We start from the raw sequence: 23,131 nt of genomic DNA on the forward strand, positions 1-23,131 counted from the left end.
ATAAAAATAAAAAATAAAATAAAAATTATAAAAATTAATATGTAATTATTATATTTACATAAAATAATAAATGTCTAATATATAATTAAATTACAAAATATTTTTAATTATTTTAATTAAAAATATTATTTACTACCTTAATTATCTTAATTAATATTATTTATTTTGTTAGATATGGAGTACTAAACTAATTAAAGTTATTGATGAAGACTTAAAAAAAGATAATAAGAAAACGTGAAAGATTTATTTTGTTACAGCAACTAAAACAAGACAAAAATTTTATTTGTAGAAACTTAAATATAATTAAACATTTGAAAGTTAACTGGTCAGTTCAACAACCAAATATACTAATACCAAAAAGACAAACAGTACCCAAAAAAAACAATAAATATACTATAATTAATACTTAAAATAATAATATTAGGTGATAAGCAATAAACTTTAATTACAATCTTTTTTAGTCAATAATTGTATTAAAACAAATTACAATATTTTCCGAACATCTTTTTTTATGTGAATTGACTAACCGTATAAGTATATCCTCCTCGTGGAATATATAGCTATAAAGATTAAAACGAAAAAAAATTAAATGTATAAAAACTAAAATGAAATATTTTAATAACAAGAACTAAAAATATAAAGTTCATAAAATTATATAAATTATAAGGATAATTAATTTTTTAATATTATTTATTAGAATTTTATATTTAACTTGCATTATACTATGTGCACAATGTTTTAAGATAATTATTTATTTTATATAATAAAATTTTAAATAAATAATTTTAAATTTGTAAAAATTATATTCTTAATTCATGATAAATAGTTTATATTGTGATAAAAATTAATTATTGATAATATTTTTAAAAATAATAATAAATATGCAATTATATATTTAAAGAGATAAATTGTTAAAAAAAAATTTAAATTTAAATAAAATTTTTATTTTATTTTACACAATACACATTTTATATATTTATTATATATAATAAAATTCTAAAATAAATTATATATATAATATTATGTTTGAATATATAAATTATATATAAATTTGAATAAATAGACATCTTTAAATATATAAATCATATTTTAAATTTATATAAATAAATTATATTATAACATAAGATTATTTTATTTATTAAATAATAAATTATGCATTTGATATTGAAGCATAAAAAGTATGCAAAGGAAAATGATATTGAGTGAAGGATGAGGAAAAGAAAATCCATAATTTGACAGAATTTGGTAGGCTTTTTGTCGCATTGGACAACTGTTGCCAGTCAATACTCAATAGCAATAGGGGGTTTAGAATTCAATATATTAGAATATGACTCGTATTTTGGTTGGGAGTTGTGTTACATAAGCAAAAGAAATAAGGTTGATGATATATACACCTCCATTTTTTTTATAAAAAAAATATTAAATTCTTAAATTATTCTTAATATTATTTGAAATAAAAAAAAATTATTCTAGAAAGTATTTTTTAAAGGTTGATGATATATACACTTCCTTTTTCCTATAAGTACACCTCCTTTTCAAAAAAATAATTAAAATTTTAAATTATTTTAAATTTATTGTTTTTTTGTTTTTTTAATTTTACATAACATTTAATTTAGTCTTTTTTTTAAAGATCTTTTTTTTTTTTTTTTTTCAATTTTTACATGCACCCCGTTATCTTTCTTTCACCCCACCTATTTTGGTAGTATGTAAAAATTGAAAGAAAAAAAAAAGTGTGTGAAAAAAAAGAAAAAAGTAGAAAATTGAAAGTTAAAGGTATAAAATTAAAAAATATATATATAATATTTTATAATTTTTTTAAAAAAATAAAGAAAGTGTACTTATAAAAAAAGAGAGGTGTATATATCATGAGCCTTTCGAAAAGAACTTTCCATCAGAATAATTACGGAAAGTACTTTCCAGAATACTAAAATTACTATTTCGGAAATAACTTTCCGTCAAAATAATTATGGAAAATACTTTCCGTAACACTAGAATTATTATTGCGAAAAATTCTTTCTGGAATATTAACAGTGTGTGTATTTGTTACCATAATTCCGGAAAGAACTTTCCGCAATAGTAATTTTAGTGTTAGGGAAAGTACTTTCCAGAATTATTCCGATAGAAAGTTATTTTCGGAATAGTAATTTTAGTATTCCGGAAAGAACTTTCCATAATTATGTACAAATATACTTCCGAAAAAAAATTTTGAGAATAATTTTTTTTTATTTCAAATAATATTAAGGATAATTTATAAATTTAATATATTTTTTTTAAAAAGGGGGTGTATGTATAAAAAAATGGAGGTGTATATATCATAGCCAAGAAATAAAATAAAACAGCCCAATATCTCCTTTCATTCTTTCTCCGTAGCCCATTCTCCAAAGTCCAAACCCACTCAGAATCAGAAGCCCATAACCTGTCCAAAATCGCTTCGTTCAAATCATTTTCCTTTCATCTTCTCTCTACCATCACTGCTTCTCCACCGGCAACCTTAGCTTTCCTGATCGCCGGCAGGTCCTCCATTCGCCTTACTTTCAGCCGCAACTGCCATTCCAATCCCTGCTTCAGCACTGAACCGTAATCTCGAAGCGCTGGATCCGTTGAAGAACAGAGCCATTGGATCTTAACAATGAGGAGGTACGGTTCAAATAGCGATTACAGATTGATTTTGATTTTGATTATTAAACGTCGACGTTTTGTTCCTTGTAGAGCTGGCTTTCACAGGCAGCATGGGAGGCACAGCGGAGGCTCGGGATTCAAAGGAATGATCGTGAAGCTGTCGGTTGCTGCTGTGGTCCTCTTGATCTGCACGCTCTCCTTGTTCTACTCCTCAACCGGAACTTCGAGTCCCCAATCCAACTATCGCTCCGAGGTTCGTGCAAATTTTTCAGTTCACAATGTAATTCCAGCGAATCGAGGAAACTTCATTCGGAATTTTTATGCATTTTTCTTTTGTTAAATGAAATTTGTACTTATTTCATGCATTTTCGTGTAATTCTGTGATTTGTTATTGATGTTGAACAGATCCATTTAGAAGAGCTTTGGAGCAACGCTGATTCCGGTGGTTGGCGGCCGTCGTCTGCTCCGCGAACTAATTGGCCCCGTATCTTTCTATTCTTGTAGTTACAGACTGTTTTTGATGCAAGAATTTTCTTCTGAATGTAATGTTCTTGAAGTTTCTCATGCTGTATTTGGTGTTTTGTCTCAGCTCCTCCGAACGAGAGTAACGGCTATTTGCGTGTTCGATGTAACGGTGGGCTAAATCAGCAGCGCAGTGCGGTTTGTACCTTTTTCCTCTCACTGTAAACTGTATTTTTTTTTGTTTAGTGCATCAACTCAACTTCAAATTATTTGCATTGTGTCTGTCTACTAAGCTATCTAGTGTTGCTGATAAGATGAGGCTTCCTATGTGTATGATGGTGCGATTATCATTCTGTGTATGTATAATTGATACACTTCTATTTAAATCTATAGATATCCAATGCTGTTCTTGCTGCACGAATCATGAATGCTACACTAGTGCTACCTGAGTTAGATGCAAACTCCTTTTGGCATGACGACAGGTAACCGTCTTGAATTTTCTTCTGAACTGTAGCAAGCGTGGATTTTGGAATTTTTTTGATTGGGAAAAATAAAAAAGCTATACTTATTATTTTATTTTATCACTTGAACATATATATGCTGATTGTTCAATTGGAATGTGATTACTATGATTAGGCATCCGTTATAATATCATATTAAGAAACGATGAGCTCTTTTTGGGTAGTAAATGCATTGAATTTTGTATTGGTTTTTTGTAAATTAATAAATTGAAAACATTTTTGTTTCGTATATCTAGATAGTGTTTTTATTAGCAAAACTTGAATTTGGTATTAATTTGTGCATTAGGAAATAATGTGTTTTACTAGAAATGAAGGTATTTTATTCTTTTTAACTTGTCTTCGTAGGGCATCCATTAACAAAACCGCTATTAATATTCTATGAAGTACCAATGATTTCATTTGCTTCATGTATCTGTGAAGTATCCAAGCCCTTAAAAAGTTATGAGTCACTAATATAGCTACTTATGAGACACAGAAACATGTATAATATAGAAATGTGGAATTTTAGAAATATTGTTCCTTAATGAATCAAAAGATGGAACTTATCCTCTTTATGTATGATCTCAAGAAAGGAGTGAAATTGATACTAATCCGACTTATAAATAATAGGTAGTGATTTATGATACTGGTTTATAATTTTTATTTTTGTTTTTGTGCTGTCCAAGAAGATGTTCTTAATTTGGATTTGCAGAATTACCCTTTGTATATTCTTATGTTGTGAATTTTTAGAATAATCGTTGCCAAAGTGGATACATATTGTATGTATCATATCCGATAAGTGTATCATATTTGAGCATCATAGCTGTTATTATGTTACTAATTTATAGGGAGACAGATAATAGATAAATGTTGATTTTACTAACTAAATTTGGATTTTGGAAGATAGTTTCTTGTTTAGTTTTTTTATATCAGATATAAGAAATTGCATGACTGCCTTCATTTGAAACAGCAAGTGAGGATAACCGACAGTGACAATAATTACCGTTTACTTAAGGAATTTCCTTTTTTCTCATCTCATTAGAAGTTAAGACCTGCTCAAGTTTATTTTCTCAGAAACAAATAGTAGAAAGAGAGGATTTTATTAATTTATTTCTCACTAATTACATTCTTCTCTTACCCTATTATAAACATACATTTGTCCTTAAAATAGGTAACTATGAAAATAAGCAAAAATAAAGGAAATAATGAAAGATTATAAAATAATATCAAATCTCCTAAGATATTCTTATTTACAACACAAATTGATGTAGTAGCCTATGTTTTTCTATTTTTTTTGTGTATGTACATTTGATTAGGTATACACCTGTTGATGTTCTTATCTAAGGTATCACACTCCTGTACTTTACTCTAAACCTGCGGTAGATACTTGCTCACTTATCAGATGGATTTGGATGCTTAACCTGTTAGATGCACAGAAATGAGTGGGATTTATTTTTAGCATCCAAAATCCATGTACAGCATGTTTCACTTAAACTTTGGACTAAATTTCTTAAGTTTAATTGTTTGTGTTTTGTTAATTTGATTATTAAGATTCGGATTCAAATCAACAGGCTTTAATGAAAAGAGGCACCTGTAGTGCATATGTAAAGAGAAAATTCAATTTCATGGCATGACAGTTTTGTCCTTTTAAATCTAAATACAGGCTTTAAAATTCCTTATTTATCTTTTGTTAAGTTCTCTCCAAGTAGGAGTTGGTTTAGTGGTGGGCCTTTGTAGCTAATTTGTAGTGACAAATTTCCCAACTCCCTTTATTTCCCATTCATGTTTTGGTTCAATTTATTTTGAAGAAATAATATCACTTTTTTTTGGCAGCTTCTTCAGAGAACTATTGAAAAACAAGTGATTATTTCCCCCTTAAAAAACTTCCCCAAAGTTGAAATAAATGGACATTTTTTTTGAAAAGCAGGAAGATACAAAATGGGGAATCCCCTTTCTATAATAGTAAAGATAATGGTTTAATTGATTCTTAATTTATGACAAGCCAGAGTCACACTACACTAATTGGTGCCTTGAGTTTTATTACATGCAGTGGTTTCCATGGTATCTATGATGTTGAGCATTTCATCAAAACGTTGAGGTATGACGTAAAGATTGTTGAAAGCATTCCAGAAAATCAGAAAAATGGCAAAAAGAAGAAAATAAAGGCATTTCAGGTATACTATAATAATTTGGTCATCAATAAGTAGTTTGAAATTATTTCAATTTCTTGGATAAAATGTTCAATGTTATTTTGACACAGCTTCGTCCTCCTAGAGATGCTCCTATAAGTTGGTATACTACTGATGCTCTGAAGAAAATGAAGGACCATGGTGCCATTTATCTTACTCCCTTTTCACATCGCTTAGCTGAAGAAATTGACAATCCAGAGTACCAAAGGTTGAGGTGCAGAGTTAACTATCATGCTTTAAGGTTCAAGCCACATATTATGAAGCTAAGTCAATCAATAGTTGACAAGCTACGTGCACAAGGTCCCTTCATGTCTATACATCTTCGGTTTGAGATGGACATGTTAGCATTTGCTGGGTAAGTTTATTTGGGTTGGATTGGACAATTATGTTTGCATGTCTATTGACAATTTGACATTGAATGAGATGCAAATAGTGTAATTGTTGTCTTCTTGTTTCCTACAATACCTAGAGTTAAATGCATGTTTTTTCTTTGATTTAAAGCAATGGATGTTTATGACAAACCTTTGTCAAAAATCCTAGATCAAATCTGTAGGACTTTATATATATATATATATATATATATAGGATAGATGAATAATTATGTACATATTTACCTTGTTTGGATGCTTATTTCTGGAGAAATAATAGTTTATTTTAACTAATTCTCTTTTCTCAGAAAATTGACAAAAATAAACAGTCATTTCTTCAAAATAAGTTGAACTAATGAGCCGTGGCAATTTTGATGGTGCAGTGCAGCAATTTTCTTGGAATTCTAGCACCATAGGTTTAGATTTATTCTTGCAGCCTGTTAAATTATGAGCTTATTTTTTTCCCCCTTCTTTAGATACCAGCTCCGGTTGTATGGGATATAAATAAATGATAATTCTTTTAGCTAATTTAGTGGTCATGTTCTGTGTGGAAGAGATGAAGTTGTTGGTGTTGTTGAGGGGTGCGTTGGATCAAGGTTAATTTTATGACAAATGGTGTCATGAGTAAACCTCTTTCTTCAGGTTGAGTTGAGAGGTGGTAAACTTGTATCTCAGTTGAAAACAAGGTTGTTCCTTTAGGACTATTGACCAAAAAAAGTTCTTAATGGATTACCATTTTTTGTCTGTCCATTGGTCAGACATAGTTGATCAGCTGCTTTTCTCAACTTTTTCATGCTTAAAATATTTTTCTATAATCTTGTGATAAGGAGGAGGCTTCAACTCAATTCTGTCCCAACATAGAACATTTTTTTTCAAACTGGGTACTTTTTACACAACTAAAACGGATGGTGTTGGTGTGTCATGTTTCCTCCCTTAAACTGCTATTGAACATCTGATAAATGGTGGACTGGGTGCAGACAATTCTAAAATCACCAGTTTGTTTTTTGATCATATAGATCGAAGAGACATCCTTCACACTTTGGTGCCTTCTTGTATTTCTAGAGGATCACTAATGATGTTTTTAAAATTAGACTGATCAAGATATCAGTTCAAGTTTCAATGGCATGGTCGAACTGATATCATTAAAATAATAATAATAATTAAATAATATATAAAATAGTATTAAAGAAACATAATATCATAACTCTATAACATTAAAAACTTAAAATAATGCATAATTTTATAGGTTCATAACATTCAAAGTATTTGCAAAAAGTTCAAATCAAATATATCATAATACCTAGGTTCAAGTTTCAACAATACACAACAATGTCCATTAACAATAAAAAGTTTACATCAAAAATGAAAAAAGCAAAGGATAAATACTTTAAGTTGATTTTCGTTTTTTTAAGAAAGAAATCAAAGTGACATTTTATTAAGCATTTTTCATTGACCCGTTGCAAACCAGTTTTTTTTACTGGTTTTCTTGATTTTTGACCGGTTCTTCTACAGGTCAGTTTAGCGATTTATATGAACCCGACACTGGACCTGTTTACTGGTTTTCCAGTCTAATTGGCCGGTCTGGTCTGGTTTTCAAAACAGTGATCACTAGTACAAAATGTTCTTTTTATTTTGTGTTTTTCATACTTTTACAAACAATATCTGATATAATGAAATGCTTCTTTTTCTAAATTACTTATGTTGAATATGAATGTGGTTCTAGATGCTTTGATATATTTACACCTGCGGAGCAAAAGATTTTGAAGAAATATCGAGAAGAAAATTTTGCACCTAAAAGACTTGTCTATAGTGAAAGAAGGGCCATTGGGAAATGCCCGTTGACTCCCGAGGAGGTAAAAATTAGTTTTGCTTTGACTGTCCTTTAATTTGTTTCTAAGGATCTGATAAATAGACTAACCTTTCCATGATATGATTCCAATGTTTCTATGGGTTGTACATTCATGTGTTTCTTTTTGCAGGTTGGTCTCATTTTGCGTGCATTGGGTTTTGACAATTCTACCCGGATATATCTTGCAGCTGGTGAATTGTTTGGTGGGGAACGATTTATGAATCCATTTCGCAGTTTGTTCCCTCAACTCGAGAATCATTCTTCAGTGGAACACTCTGAAGAGCTTGCTGAAAACACTAGGGGATTGGCAGGTTCTGCTGTGGATTACATGGTCTGTCTTCTTTCTGACATTTTCATGCCAACGTATGATGGCCCAAGCAACTTTGCCAACAATCTCCTTGGTCATCGCCTTTATTATGGCTTCCGGACTACTATCAGACCTGACAGAAAAGCTCTTGCTCCCATCTTCATTGATAGGGAGAATGGGCGGACAGCTGATTTTGAGGAAGCTATTAGGAAAGTCATGCTCAAAACAAACTTTGGAGAACCTCATAAGCGTGTTTCTCCAGAGTCTTTCTATACTAATTCTTGGCCTGAATGCTTCTGCCAAACATCTGCGGAGAATCCTGCAGACAAATGTCCCCCAAATGATATTTTAAATATTATGAACAACGAATTACAGAAAGCAGAGACAGAAACAAATTCTACAATATCATGAGCCGAAGTTGTGACATTGGGCAAATGATTCTTCAGCTCAGAAGTAATGAATTGCTGTGGGCCAAAGCGAAAAGGAATGTATTCCTATTACTGGAACTCCAGATTTGCAGGTGATCATTTTTGTCTCAAACTATTTAACTCTACCGAGGGAATGATATAGTTAGACTTGAGAATTCAAGGTGCTGATTTGTATATTTGCCTTCTTTAGTTTCGTGTAGACAGTAAGAGGAAGATCGCACGGATTGGATAGAGAGCTGGCTATGTGACTGTAGTTATATATTTTAGGAAAAATCAGTTATAAATGTAACAGTCCTTCTCTCTGCTAGAGAAAGGCACTTCTAGTTACCTAGGGAAGGAGGAAAACTCTGGCAGATTTACGTTAGATATCTGGAGTGCTGGGAAAAAATAGATGTGTTAAATTTATGTTGTTTTATTTATTTGATCTTTTTGTTGGGCCGGAATGAAAAGGACCTTGTTCAAGTTTTTCTGCAATTCTATATTTCCTCTTTGAAAACACGTGATCTGATATCTGATGACTGATGTCAATGTCATCAAACATTCTAATAAAATGCTTAAATAGTAAATGTCTGGTATCGTGGGAGCTTGTTTAGGAAAACGATTAACATGGTTTGGTTTTCTTGTACTTCTATCGGTGCCTTGTGATCTGGAATACTGTTGATCTTTCTAGCTTACCGTTCAGAGAAACACAGGGAGTTCAAAGAGGCGTACGGATCCTCTCTTGTGATGGCGTGAACTGGAGGTGCACTAGAAAAAAGTTTCAGCCATTTGATTATATGCATGGCTTAGTTCTCGTCACATGTCCCCAACATTAATTTCAGTTAATCCATGATTTGGTTCCAGAAAGTGGCACGTAATTTATCTTCAATTTCTGAATGTATGTTTCTTTTGTACAATTTAGTCCTTTAAAGTCTAACTCGTTTTTCGGTTTTGGAATGTATTGTGTACAATTTTGTCCTTCTGTTAATGGACATTGATGTAGGGATTAAAAAGTGAATAACTCATTTTGAAAACTTATATATATATATATAGGGGGAGAGAGAGAAAGAATCTCTGTTTATTCCAGGAATAAATCTATTTAGATTTACTTTATTTAATAATTTATGTTTTATATCAAATTTTAACGATTCAATCATTGAATTTAAAGTTCTTGATCCATAGATCAAATTTACAAATTTAAAAAATAAAAATAAAAATTATTTAATATTTCGTTTCATTAATTTAAATTGATGAATAATCATAAAAATATTTTATCTATTGATTTGAATTAATGAAAATAAGTATTAAATGATTTTCAGATTTTTTTTAATTTATAGATTTGATCTATGTATTAAGAACTTTTAAATTTAATTATTGAATTATTGAGATTTGATGTAAAATATAAATTACTGAATGAAGTAAGTCTAAGTTTAGGATTTAGGATTTAGACTTACTCTATAAAATAAATAAATTCTTCCTTATATATATATATATATAATCTATTATTTTCTTATAATATTAACATAGTCATAAAAAAGCAATTTTAGAAAGAAAAGTGAATGTGGTTGTTAATTGCTAAAAAGGATTTCTTTTGGTCTTTCTTTTTCCTTTCTATTTTTCATTCATGAAACTAAGATATGGTCCAATAAATGTTGATGAACAAGTTTTTTCAATGACTTAAAACTGAATATTGAATCAGTTTATTTGGTAAAAATGGTGAGCCAATGAAAATATATGGTGAGCAAACAATACTCATGAATGGTTTAGCATATATTTTGATCCTAACTATATTGTATATATGATAAAATTTAGGTATAATATGATAAGAACGTTGATGTTTTTCAATTTAAATTATAATTTTATTTTAATAATTTATATAATAAAATCAATATTAAAGGCATATATTATTAAAGCAAAATTTTAATTTTAGTTAAATAATAACATTAAAGTATATGTTTAAGCTTTATTCTTTTATGTAGATATTTTGAAAGGTTTTAATTACAAATTAATATCATATAATTACATTCTTATTATGTCACATTTAAATTATTTTGATTTTAAAGGTGGCTATTCTTATTAATACTTAATGAAATCTAATTGTGTGTATAATTCTCTCTTAATCAGATTTTCCCAACAAAGAACATATATAAAACTTGTATTAAGTACGTGTTTGTGGACATAAAAGTTTATGGAATTATAATTAATTGAAACATGATTATGTATGTTAGTATATTTATATGATATATTGACATGGTATTGATTTCTCCTATATATGTCCATATATATACGTAATTATTTGAGAATATGTTAGATCAGGAGCTTTTGATTTCTTCATTGTATATTTTTCTGGACCCAAATTTATTTACTAAATGAACCAATTTACAGTTTTTAATAAAATATTTTCTTTAAAAGGTCAAGTTTTAAGTCATTTGATTTTTTTTTAATGTCTATCAATGCTCGGTGGTAGGCTACATAGCAAAGAGCTTATTTTTTCTTAAACAAAGGAATCAAATTTTAGTTACGAAAATGAAAAATAAGTCTCACTTTTTAAATTTGAAGTTGTGTACTTTTATTTATAATAAATATTTTGATTAAAATAACTAGTTATATCATGTTTAAATTAAAATATAGTTTCATTAAATTCATAAAAGAATGAGCTAATATAACTAAATGTTTAAGGGAAAGAGACCAGCATGGAAATCGGTGAATATATTTTCCACCTGGCGAGAGTCGAGAAAGGATCCAAATTAATAAATTCTTAGCCGTTCCTTCCGCAACCGAACCTACGATGTTGAGTAACTTCTATGCAAAAATCATGGGAAGGGCCAAAAAAGCAACACTTCACAGTTCACATTCACATGTTGAATCTCAGGATAAGTGTCCCTTCGTACATGTGGCATTTGTGTGTTCCCGCAGCACACAATAAGAGAGAGTCACTGATATAAATCTTCACATCACTCACACAGCATCAGTGTCGCATTACCACCATACCCATCAATGGCTTTCTCTTCTACGCTTGACAAATTCATCCTCTCTTCCTTTAAACCCCAAAACTCCATTTTCCCACTTGCAATCCAACCTTCCTCCTTCCTCCCATGCCCTTCTTCGTTCAAGACTCGGAAGCTTCCCTTCAGAATCCGCTACGGTTCAATCATCAGAGCCACGTCATCATCCTCATCGCCTTCCACAACCATTGCTGAACCCGAAGGCATTAAGGTTCTCTCTCTCCACCCATTGTTCAAGTATGTGCCGTCACATAGTTCAAGTATCTTACTTTTTTTCTATTTTGTAAGATTAAATCGATTCCAACCAAGCCCATTGAAGGACAGAAGACTGGTACTAGTGGGCTTCGAAAGAAGGTAACTGACATTGTTTGAAGTGGATCAAAGTGATCAATTTGGCCCTTCTTTTATTTTTTTTAGTTCCCGGTTTGCTTATTATGCCCAATCAGCATGCATGCAGCATATAGATTGTGTTTGTGTTGATATGGAGAGAGGTTAAGTTATGATTGATGGTATTTTTACACTTGAAAATGAAATATAATAAGATTATAATGTTGGGTGTGTGCCCTTTTTCTTCAAAAACTATATAATTAGGATGCTGTTTCTCTTTACACAGTTTATATATAATTAGTAATTCTTGCTTAGCTCTTTAGTAAACTGCTATACATTTTTGATAGCCTTTTGTCTCTGTACTTTCATCGTTGTTTTAAAGTTTGTTATTGACTGTAACATATTGGAAAGCTATCGGTGAAGGAAAACAGTTTTGAGGAAGTATTTCCAGGTGAAGAAATGCAAGTGTGAGAGTAGTATTTTCCTTATAATTAATTACATGCATACTTGTTTTGTAGGTGAAAGTGTTTAAGCAAGAAAACTACCTTGCAAATTGGATACAGGTTTGTAGAACTCTATGCAGTGGATGATTACATGATGCATGCATTTTGCTTTGCGTGTAAGTAAGAATTCTGTGCATCTGTAGGCCCTGTTTAATTCATTGCCTCCGGAGGATTACAAGAATGGTCTGTTGGTGTTGGGAGGCGATGGTCGATACTTTAATCGGGAAGCTGCACAGGTCAACCTTTTTTCGATGTGTCACTATAGCAATAACATTTAAATCTTGTATTTAGAGAATTATTTTTTCCCTTGATTTTTGCTGCTTTTTTTGTGTATTGCAGATAATTATCAAAATTGCTGCTGGGAATAGTGTTGGAAAAATTCTGGTTGGAAAGTAAGTATCTCAATCAGTTGTTTTTTACAATTGATTTTCTTGTAACAAATGGATGATAATATGTAAATCAAGAGCTACTAGTGAATGCCATCATTAGGCTAAAACATCTTTGGTGGGCTAGTGCATGAGCATGAGCTATTCAATGCACAATCACTTCTGTGGAGCTATTATTTAATAGAAATTGAGCCTACTTGTTCTTTCTAATGTAGGGAAGGTATATTGTCGACACCAGCTGTTTCTGCAGTAATAAGGAAGAGAAAGGCAAGCCATTTAAACTTTTTCTTGTGAAATATTTTGGCTTATATGGATAGTATAACCTTTTCAGCTCATTTGTTCTTTTATTCTCATTTTCTTAAATTTTAACAGGCAAATGGTGGGTTTATTATGAGTGCAAGCCATAATCCTGGTGGGCCTGAATATGATTGGGGTATTAAGGTGATTTTATCTTTTCTAGTTCTCATCCATTAAATAGTCATGGATCAATTATGCTTTGATTAATGCTGATAGTTGGTGCTCCTGAAGTTACATTTTTATGAACTTTGGTGAGGTCATGGTTGATGCCGTGAAAACCCTATGATTCAGATTTCAGAGATCATTTTGTTTTTTTCTTCTTCTTTGTATTGTGTGCATGTGTGCTGATACTGCCTTAGGGGATTTTTGGTTATTTTGTATTCCATACACAATAAATTAAGCTTTATTGAAATGTAATTTTTTCTGTAACATGTTTGTGATCAATGTCTAAGACAGTAGGTGTTTCTAATAAATGTCTTTTCTGTTGACTCCAGTTTAATTACGGAAGTGGACAACCTGCACCAGAGTCCATTACTGACAAGATTTACGGAAACACCCTATCGGTAAGTGTCCCACTGTTTGACTAAGCTGTACTACTCTGATCCTACATCTGTTCTTTAAAATGTTTGACTTGTTCCTATGTTGTCTTTTTGGAGGATGAAAAATTAGCGTAATCTTGACCTTACCATATAGTATCATTATTAATTTAGTGTTGTATTCTAATATAATCTTTACCTCACTATACAATTAATCTCTTTTAAGCTGTTACATATCAATTCATGATGATTTGTTTTTTATGCCTTGTGGTTAGAGCTTGAACAAAAGGGTTAGACAATCTTGCCATACATTTTAAGTCCTAAAACTTTTTTCCTTCTTTACTATTGTTTCTCTCTCTCTCTCTGGTTCTTACTCCTTTTCCCCACTTTCTAAAAGTAGCTATTAAATTGTTAGATGTAGTGATGCGTGAAATCTGTGACATGATTACCACATGATAAATGAGTGCATGTTGCAGATCATCTATACTGTGTATATCTCCATATATAAATGTTCCTAATGGTTACCCACTAGAATATTCGAGCAACTATAACTTCTAATACAAAGCATTGGAATCATGATAATTAGATAAAATAATTATTGATTTCAGTCAGAACTTCTTTCTAAATTTTATCAGGAATTCTCATAAAGTTGCCTCAAGGCTGCTCAGAATTGGGTTTGGGCAGCATTGTTGGTTTATCTGGTGTGAAGTTTTACTTGATGTCAATGCTCAATTTATCCTTTTGTTAAAACTGAACCTGAACAATGATAGAAAGCATTCCTCCACTTCTGTACTTTTCTTAAACACCTTATTTATGGGGCTATCAAACAACCATCCCTCCACTTCTGTACTTTTCTTCTCTCTCAATAAATACTTTTAATACAAGAGGGAAAAAAAAGGAAGAGCTCTTAGAATAGTGGATTTAAGCCTAACTCAACCCTACAAAACCGGCTTGTAAGGTGAGGGTTGCTTTTCACTTATATATTATTTAATTGCCTAATCTCTAATCGACGTGGGACTTGGGTTTTTTCCAATACACCCCCTCACGTCCAGCACTATTGGGCTTGGTACGTGGATAAATGGTAGGTGACCCTTTTTTTTAATGAACTAGGATTGGCGGGACTTGAATACACCCCCTCATGCCCATGTTGCATGTATCAATGAATGGTAGGTGGCCCATTTTTAAGAATCTAGGATAGTTCTGATACCATCTTAGAATAGTAGATTTAAGCCTAATTCAATCCTACAAAACCGGCTTGTAAGGTGAAGGTTGCTTTTTACTTATATACTATTTAATTGCCTAATCTCTAGTCGATGTGGGACTTGGATTTTTCCCAATAAGAGCTAAAACTAACAGATTCATTCAGATGATTTTGAACTGATCAACTATTAATTAGGTAGGATATATAAGACTATCAAATTTATTTTTGCATATGTTATAGTCTTGCAGAATGTAGAGTTGTAAAATATGATTTATTCAATTCTTTCAAACACTTAGCTGGTACATTTCTCTGTGCTGTGTTATTTTTTTGGAGTCCACTGATTAGAAAGTTGATAATAATTCATATGCAATTTTTTCCGTTATATTACATTTTCTCCTGGGACTTTATGTTTGTTTGTTTTCTTTTTCAAATGTTACAATGTTGAGACGTGAGAACTTTGTGTTTATATGCAAAATTTCTGTCTAACGAGCCTCTAAAATGAGCTATTACTTTTAATCTTGAAAATACAGACTTAAAGTAGGTGTGAAAAAATGATCTGGAAGTGTCATTGTTAGGATTAGGAATACTATATCCTAGAGGCTAGAGGAGAAGTCTTTTCTTATCAGCGATCAAGTTCATTTTATGCATTTGGGTTAAATGTTTTATGCTGACGCAGATATCTGAGGTAAAGATAGCTGACATTCCTGATGTTGACTTATCAAATGTTGGGGTTACAAATTTTGGAAGCTTCAGTGTGGAAGTCATAGACCCGGTGTCTGACTATCTGGAACTATTGGAGGTGAAAATTATTTGTTGCATCGTTATAATCTTTTGGTTACACACCATTATAATCTAAAAGAATATTTCATGTGAACTGGATATCAGTGTTGTGATTTTTGTTTTACTTATTTATTTGTTTATTATATTTTCTACAGACAGTATTTGATTTTCAGCTAATCAAAGGTCTTCTTTCACGACCGGATTTTAGGTAGTCATCTTGTTCTCTAAATATTGCAAATGTTGAGTTATATGGGATTGGATGTTGTTCCTTTTGGTGTCCTTGTTTATTCTGGTCTTAGAGGGCAAAGTCACTGTACAAATAGTAGCTTTTTGTACATAGTTTACTTTGTGTTACAGCCCTACTCTATTACTAACTATGTAGTCCCTTTACAGTGACATTCACCAAAAAGGTTTTTTCTCTTCAATATCCCTGTCTCTTTACAAAATTTGGGATCCCGCTGTTTTGAAAAATATTTAATTTTCTGTGCTACTTCAACATCATTCCAAAAAGAATTCTATGGCTAACATGAGAATTAAGAAATCAAGCGATATTGTCATTAAATATGACCCATTAAAAGGATCTTCTAATGTTTTCCCCCTTGCTATGTAATTATTATTAATATTAATATTCCAGTTTTTTTTTTCCATGTCAATCTTATTTCTAATTAAAAGGTTATATTTTCTGTCCTTGCAGTGCATTTTCTGTGTATCCTTTTTCTGATCCTCTAAATTTTTACTAGTGCCGCATTAACAGTAACAAGTTAGTTTTTTCTAAATTATGCATGTTATTTTTCTGAAGAGAGTAGGGGTATCCCAACTCTAGGTCATGGCTGGTAATAATGTTTAGGTTCTATGAAAATGAGAATCCCATAGTCTTGAAGTTTATTGTACTTTTTTTATAGGTTTATATTTGATGCCATGCATGCAGTTACTGGTGCTTATGCTAAACCCATCTTCGTTGATAAACTTGGTGCTAGTCTGGTATGTTCTCCCCCTTTAAACTCTTTTAAGCAGACTGAAAAACTTGCTTCATCTCTGTATTATTTGATGAGAAGAAATGCAATACATAGAAAGAAGGAAGAAAACAAAAATAATAAAATGACGAATTTCCAGAATTAACTAGGAATCCCAAATCTACTGGAATGAAATAAAATAGAATAGTTGATTGTGATCCTTCCAATTAATGAGATGCCATGATTCCCCTAAAACTTAAGGATGTATTTCTGGCACTCCCCCTCAAACGGGAAAATGATGAGCTTTGGTTATGCTCTCCCCTTAAAGTGAGTTATTAGTAAAGAAAGACTGACCTTTAAATTTTTCCCATGTTGAACTAGAGTTGTGATTGAAAAAGTACAACCAAACATTTTTGGTGGAAGAGACGTAAGAATTCTGATTAATAAACAAATAGAAATGTCACTTTCAAACAATTGAGAGGAGACAAGAATTGAAGAGGTTTAGAGGAAGACAACTTTTTCTTCCTAAGAACAACTCCTCCACCCCCCCCCCCCCCCCTCCTCTTTAAATCACACCTTTGATAAGTAAGCATTGAAGTCATGTGAGGAGTATTTTCTTCCATTGTTAGTACAAAGAATATGAATAGATGATTGGTGGCAAGTTTGTGCAACTGTTTAAAAATAGTGCTGGTTTCCGATTTTTCTTTCAAAATATACACCCAACAAACACCAGTGTGGTCAGCTATAAAAGTAATGAGCCATTGAAACCTCACTAATGTAAGGAACTTGAGAATGGCTCTAAATGTCATTGTGATGAGATGGAAAGAGTTTGATGCATTATGTTGGGGGAGGGGGGAGGGGGATTTTTGTGACTGTTTAGCAAAGCTACACATACATTGCTCACAGCTAAAAGGGGAAAATTCTTCATTGATGAATAAATCTAGACACTAGTATTTCAGATAACAAAAAATAGTATGACCAAGACACTTATGCCACAGAAGGATATTGGAATCTGAGATTGTAGTTAAGGAGGCATTTTGAGAAGGACTAAATCTCAAAGGGGAATTAGAAACATAGTAGAGACCATTGTGTTCCTTGACAGTTGACACTGCCAATAATTGTCTCCAAATCAAATCTTGAAAAACATAGTAAGTGGGATAAATAATGATTGCATAGTTGAGATCTTTTAATTAATTTACCAACAGATATGAGATTGTATTTCAAGTCAAGGTACATGAAGGATAGAATTCAGGCTTAAACCTTGCTAATTCAAGTTACCACTACTAGTTACCAATGAGGATTTACTGTCAACTACAATAATGTTTACACCATTCCCATTCTATTGGTATGTCAAGAAATCAGCATATTTGCAGGTCATATGGTTTGTGACCCCAGAATCAAGGATCCACTCTAGTATTTTCATGCTTAAGCAAGAAAGAAAATTGTTCATACCTTTGTGAGAAATAACTATTATGCAGATTGAAGGTCTAAGTTTGGGCTTAAGTTGAGCCTGTAAACTCTTTAACATTTCCAACTAATTGTCAGAAAAGTTGGGCTCAAAAGTTTTGTGCTTTAGTTCAACAGAGGAATCAGCAACATGAGCAGTGGTAGAGGGCTTGCACCGAGTTTGAGGCTTCCAATCTGCTGGTTTTCCATGAATAAGCCAGCATGTGTGTTTAGTGTGATATGTTTTCTGATGGTTGGCAGCAGTTTAATGCCAATGACTTGACCTCAAACTACATCTAATTCTTTGTCAAGTCCCTGAAGAAAACCAAAATCTCTCGCCATTTCTAACACTTGATCATATTTTATCTTCAGAGACTTTCAATGAAATTAGCTTACAAATCCATTTCTTGCCATATGAGCAGAGTGTGAAGAGAATTATTAAATCACTGTATTATTTCATATGAGCAGAGATAACGTTATATAGAAACAAGGAAGAAAATGAAAAAGAAAATAATAAATAGGATATTCTCATAATTAACTAGGAATCTCAAAATTACAACAGTGAAATAAACATAGAATATTTAACTGTAATCCTCCTTCCAATGAATGAGATGCTATGATTCGTTGATTTCCAACAGCTATTTTAGGGAGGGGATACAAATTTATATGAAGTTACTGATATGGGATGTTAATTATGTATATAGGATTCAATTTCAAATGGAATTCCTTTGGAAGATTTTGGACATGGCCATCCTGATCCTAATCTAACGTGAGTTTAGTGCTTTATTTGTTAACTTCTTGTTTTCGTCCATAAAAATATTGTTTTTGATGGTAATGTCAACTGAACAGATATGCAAAGGATCTTGTCAACATTTTATATGCTGAAAATGGACCTGATTTTGGAGCTGCCAGTGATGGTATGTGAGACCAATGCAGTAGTCAGCTTTTTGTTAAGATTTTAGCTTTTATTTTTTATTTTTTTTATTTTTTATAAATGTGTGTGGGTTTAATAATTCAGGGATTTTGTGGATGGGTTTTAAGGGCAATTTGGGTGTTGTGAACAGTAAATGTGAATTTTTAATTTTAGGTTAGATGAATTTATAGGAAAACCCGTGTGAGAATTTAAAAAAAAAAACTATGCTTAATTTTAGGTTAGATGAATTTTCTCCAGTTTAAAAACTAGAGAAAGCACAGATTGAGAAGAAGAAATTGAAGATTTACCTACGCATGCCTATGGTGCCTTGCATCACCATCAAGCGTTTGATTGCATCACAAAACCTAGAAGATGACAAATTTGCTGCATAATTCATCTGAACTTGTAGCAATGCATTTTAACAAGATCTTCACTTGGATGAGATAATCCAATTTAATGTTTGGTCCTTGTATGTTCAACTTATGTAGGCTATTTTAGAAGTTCAAAGCCCTTGTAGAAAGGAGATTGTCAATTGATTGAACTCTTAGAATTTGGGCTAAAGACCTAACTCAACCCCAAAACGGCTTTAAGGTGAGGACTTCTGTAGTCCAAGCTTTATTTAAGCCATATCTCTAGTCAATGTGAGTCTCTAAACACCACCCTTGAGGCTCCAATCATGATAGCCTCCAAAGAGGCCACAAGTAAGTCTGGTTAGGGTTGATTTCAATTAAGGTGGCTTTTCAACACTTCCTTGGGTGTGGCAATACAGGTAGTCCAACAATGCTTCTATGCTAGAAGCTGATATCATCTTAGAATTTGGATTTTGACTTAATTCAACCACAAAAGCAGGCTCATGAGATGGGATTGTCTTCCAGTTATATGTATATATTATTTTGATCATACCACTAATCGATGTGAGATCTTTGACATGAACAACAATTAAAATCAAATCTAACCAACCATTAAAATTGAACTTTTATGTTGTATTTGGTGTTTAAGTGTTGACATGGTATAACGTGGAGACATTGCATTCTATCTCTGTAATCTTGAAACTCTGCATCTGTGTAGTATATTACATTACCGCTTTTAAACATATTATTGCAGAAGATGTGGTTGATGTGTGCTTGTGCAACAATGTTTTTGTATATGTGTGTGTTTATTCAATGGTGTTCATGTATTTCAATCTTTGTTCAGGGGATGGTGATAGAAATATGATTTTAGGAAGAAGTTTCTTTGTAACTCCTTCAGACTCTGTAGCAGTTATTGCAGCCAATGCAAGAGAAGCCATTCCATACTTCAAGAATGGTGTTAAGGTTGAAATTGTATTCACACGTTATATTAGGTATTTATCATTGTACAACAGAAGTGCCATTATTCTGTATTTTAATTGCAGGGTCTTGCTCGATCAATGCCGACAAGTGGTGCTCTGGATCGTGTTGCTGAAAAATTGAACCTCCCTTTCTTTGAGGCATGTTTTATTTTATTTTATTTTTACAATTTCTTTCTTCTTAAAATATTATAGATGAAATTGGCTTCATATATTTTTACACATAGTTCTCAAATAACAAAAGATGGACCCTGGATTCAGGTCCCCACTGGTTGGAAATTTTTTGGGAATCTTATGGATGCTGGGAATTTGTCAGTTTGCGGGGAAGAGAGTTTTGGAACAGGTTCTGACCACATTCGTGAGAAAGACGGCATCTGGTAGATTTTCCACAAGTTTTATAAACTTAAATTAATTTATTCAATTATACTTTTTTGGCTAGCTACATTGATGTATCTTGAAATTATTAGGCACGTCAACATTTGAAATCAGTAACATCAATGTTCTCATATTATTGTCAAGGAGAGAACATTAATAAAACTCCTTAGATGTTTGTGATCGAGGACTATAAAAGCATAAAACATGTATTACATTTTATGCCTCAACTGGGACAACCTTAAAAAAAATAACATGTTATATTTTTATTGAGAAACAATACTGCAAGCATTTAATTTTATCTAAATTCTGTCTTGTGTTTAATTTGTGTCTTATGTAAGTGGTTTCCAACTACAGGGCTGTCTTAGCTTGGCTTTCTATTATTGCACATCGCAACAAAGACAAGAAACCAGGGGAGAAATTGACCTCTGTATCTGATGTTGTGAAGGAGCACTGGGCAACATATGGAAGAAATTTCTTTTCAAGATATGACTATGAGGTAGGTATCATTGCCGCAATTGAGGTTTAATTTTGTAACCTATTCTGAGCTAGGTTTTTCTTTGAAAAGGCTAATCTGAGCTAGGTTAATTGTAATGTTTCTTTATTTTAACAAATCCAAGTTCTTATATAGGAATGTGAATCTGAAAGTGCCAATAAGATGATAGAATACCTACGAGATAGTGTGTCTAAGAGCAAGCCTGGTGATAAATATGGTAAGTTGCTACAAGCATTTTTTTTTTTTCAATCTTTACGATTCTCTCCAGAGTATTTGTTAAGTGTGGAAAGCATTCCTCTACAGGAAGTTATACCCTCCAGTTTGCAGATGATTTTACATACACTGATCCTGTAAGTTTTTACATTGTGTACATTTTATTGTCTTCATTTTTTTCTTTTTTAATTCTAGGTCAAGCAACCATAATTCACATTTTCCTTGCAATTATTTGGTTCTGATCTAATTTAGATGTGCAGGTAGATGGAAGTGTGGTATCAAAACAAGGTGTTCGGTTTGTTTTTACGGATGGCTCAAGGATCATATATCGTTTATCAGTATGTGGCATCTGTTTGTTTGTCCATTGTCCACCTTGTCTCATTCAAAGAAGTTGAATCCATCTTAGCAATTTAGGTGTAAAATTAAAGTGATTGCCATATTTTCTTTTACAGGGAACTGGTTCTGCAGGGGCAACTGTTAGAGTCTACATTGAACAGTTTGAACCAGATGTCTCTAAACATGATGCTGATGCTCAAATTGCCTTAAAACCATTAATAGGTTATTTTCATTTACCAAGATAAAATAGGGAATATGATCTGTTTGAATAAACTTCTCTATAAATACTTCTGAGAGAAAAAATGAAACAATTTTTTTCATAAGTCAAAATTAGCTTATATACAAGTTAATTTGTAACTTTCTGGAGAAGTTATATGAGATAGCTTTTACAATTTAACTTATGTATAGATTAATTTTAGTCTACAGAAAAGTTTATTTCATTTATCCTTTCTATTTTTTGCTCCTAAAAATGCTCCTGGAAAAGCATATTCAAACAGGTCCATAAACTATCTTATTTTTCTATGCAATTGATTGCTCTTGTTATTGTGCAGATTTGGCATTATCCGTGTCAAAGCTCAAAGATTTCACAGGGAGGGACAAGCCTACAGTCATCACATAATGGAGAATTCCACAACCACTTCTCAAGTTGTCACATGTACCAAGATGTGCTCTAAGTTGAGTGCATGCGCAAGTTGTTTCTTACACACCTATTCACATCAGAGCTCGCTCAAGTTTGGTCACTTTTGGTTGCTCAAGAATTTTGAAGCGATAGGTTCCCTTGTAAAATATGGTACTTGTATTTATGTGCAAAAATGAAGCACCGTTGTGCAACAAGATAATAATAATAAAATAAAATAAAGTAACAGGAGCTAAATTTTGTCCATTTTTCTGAGTTGTGAAACTGGAGTTAGTTACTTCTCAAGCAGAATGACAATTTCACGATTGTTCCAAGCTTCTTTTTCTGTTAGAATTGGAAGACCTCTTTGATTCCTTATGTTTCAAGGATGCCAATTGTTATTGTCAAAATCTATTTTTTAGCACTTGAGATGAAGCCAGAGACAATGTCCCTTAAGATGTGAAGGATGTCCATAGCGATATTGATGTCCAATACTGTACTCTTAGTGATGAATTTACTTTGTATTCTCAGTGGTATGTGACAATGACAAATCGCTGATTTTCACATAGTTGATCCCAGAAGAAAAAAAAACCGCATTTTTGGACCACTAGTTTATGAACAGATTGACCATGGTGAGCTTTGAAGTACGTTTGTAGATAAAGTCAAATGTAAAGCGGATTCCGCCAAGATCATTTGATGGAGCATTTTGAATTTGTTTGGTAT

The 23,131-nt window shown here is 32.0% G+C and overlaps 2 protein-coding genes across 3 annotated transcripts; both read left to right on the plus strand.

Moving 5' to 3' along the window:
* Nucleotides 1-2,435: 2,435 nt before the first annotated feature.
* LOC109814520 (O-fucosyltransferase family protein) lies at nucleotides 2,436-9,218 on the plus strand. 2 transcript variants are annotated; one of them, XR_002241080.3, is made up of 10 exons: nucleotides 2,436-2,637; nucleotides 2,710-2,872; nucleotides 3,025-3,103; nucleotides 3,209-3,279; nucleotides 3,475-3,563; nucleotides 5,632-5,755; nucleotides 5,842-6,125; nucleotides 7,862-7,991; nucleotides 8,118-8,814; nucleotides 8,913-9,218. XR_002241080.3 is itself a non-coding variant. In XM_020378976.3 (9 exons), the coding sequence occupies exons 1-9, from the start codon at nucleotides 2,630-2,632 to the stop codon at nucleotides 8,703-8,705; spliced, it is 1,536 nt and encodes a 511-aa protein (XP_020234565.1). In that variant the 5' UTR covers nucleotides 2,436-2,629; the 3' UTR covers nucleotides 8,706-9,218. The 2 variants fall into 2 exon arrangements, 1 of the variants encoding a protein (XP_020234565.1); XM_020378976.3 differs by having other exon boundaries at nucleotides 8,118-9,218.
* Nucleotides 9,219-11,532: 2,314 nt separating this feature from the next.
* Nucleotides 11,533-22,786, plus strand: PGM (phosphoglucomutase). Its single transcript, XM_020378966.3, has 22 exons — nucleotides 11,533-11,917; nucleotides 11,995-12,060; nucleotides 12,552-12,596; nucleotides 12,680-12,772; nucleotides 12,876-12,928; nucleotides 13,138-13,189; nucleotides 13,295-13,363; nucleotides 13,714-13,782; nucleotides 15,633-15,755; nucleotides 15,892-15,944; nucleotides 16,639-16,717; nucleotides 18,840-18,904; nucleotides 18,985-19,052; nucleotides 20,243-20,361; nucleotides 20,442-20,516; nucleotides 20,637-20,752; nucleotides 21,105-21,246; nucleotides 21,379-21,460; nucleotides 21,547-21,593; nucleotides 21,717-21,794; nucleotides 21,909-22,014; nucleotides 22,344-22,786. Exons 1-22 carry the CDS (start codon nucleotides 11,699-11,701, stop codon nucleotides 22,409-22,411), a joined length of 1,887 nt encoding a protein of 628 aa, XP_020234555.1. The 5' UTR covers nucleotides 11,533-11,698; the 3' UTR covers nucleotides 22,412-22,786.
* Nucleotides 22,787-23,131: the final 345 nt, after the last annotated feature.

Source organism: Cajanus cajan, chromosome 7, assembly GCF_000230855.2.
Source record: "Cajanus cajan strain Asha chromosome 7, NIPB_CcT2T_4, whole genome shotgun sequence".
Classification (NCBI taxonomy): Eukaryota; Viridiplantae; Streptophyta; class Magnoliopsida; order Fabales; family Fabaceae; genus Cajanus; species Cajanus cajan.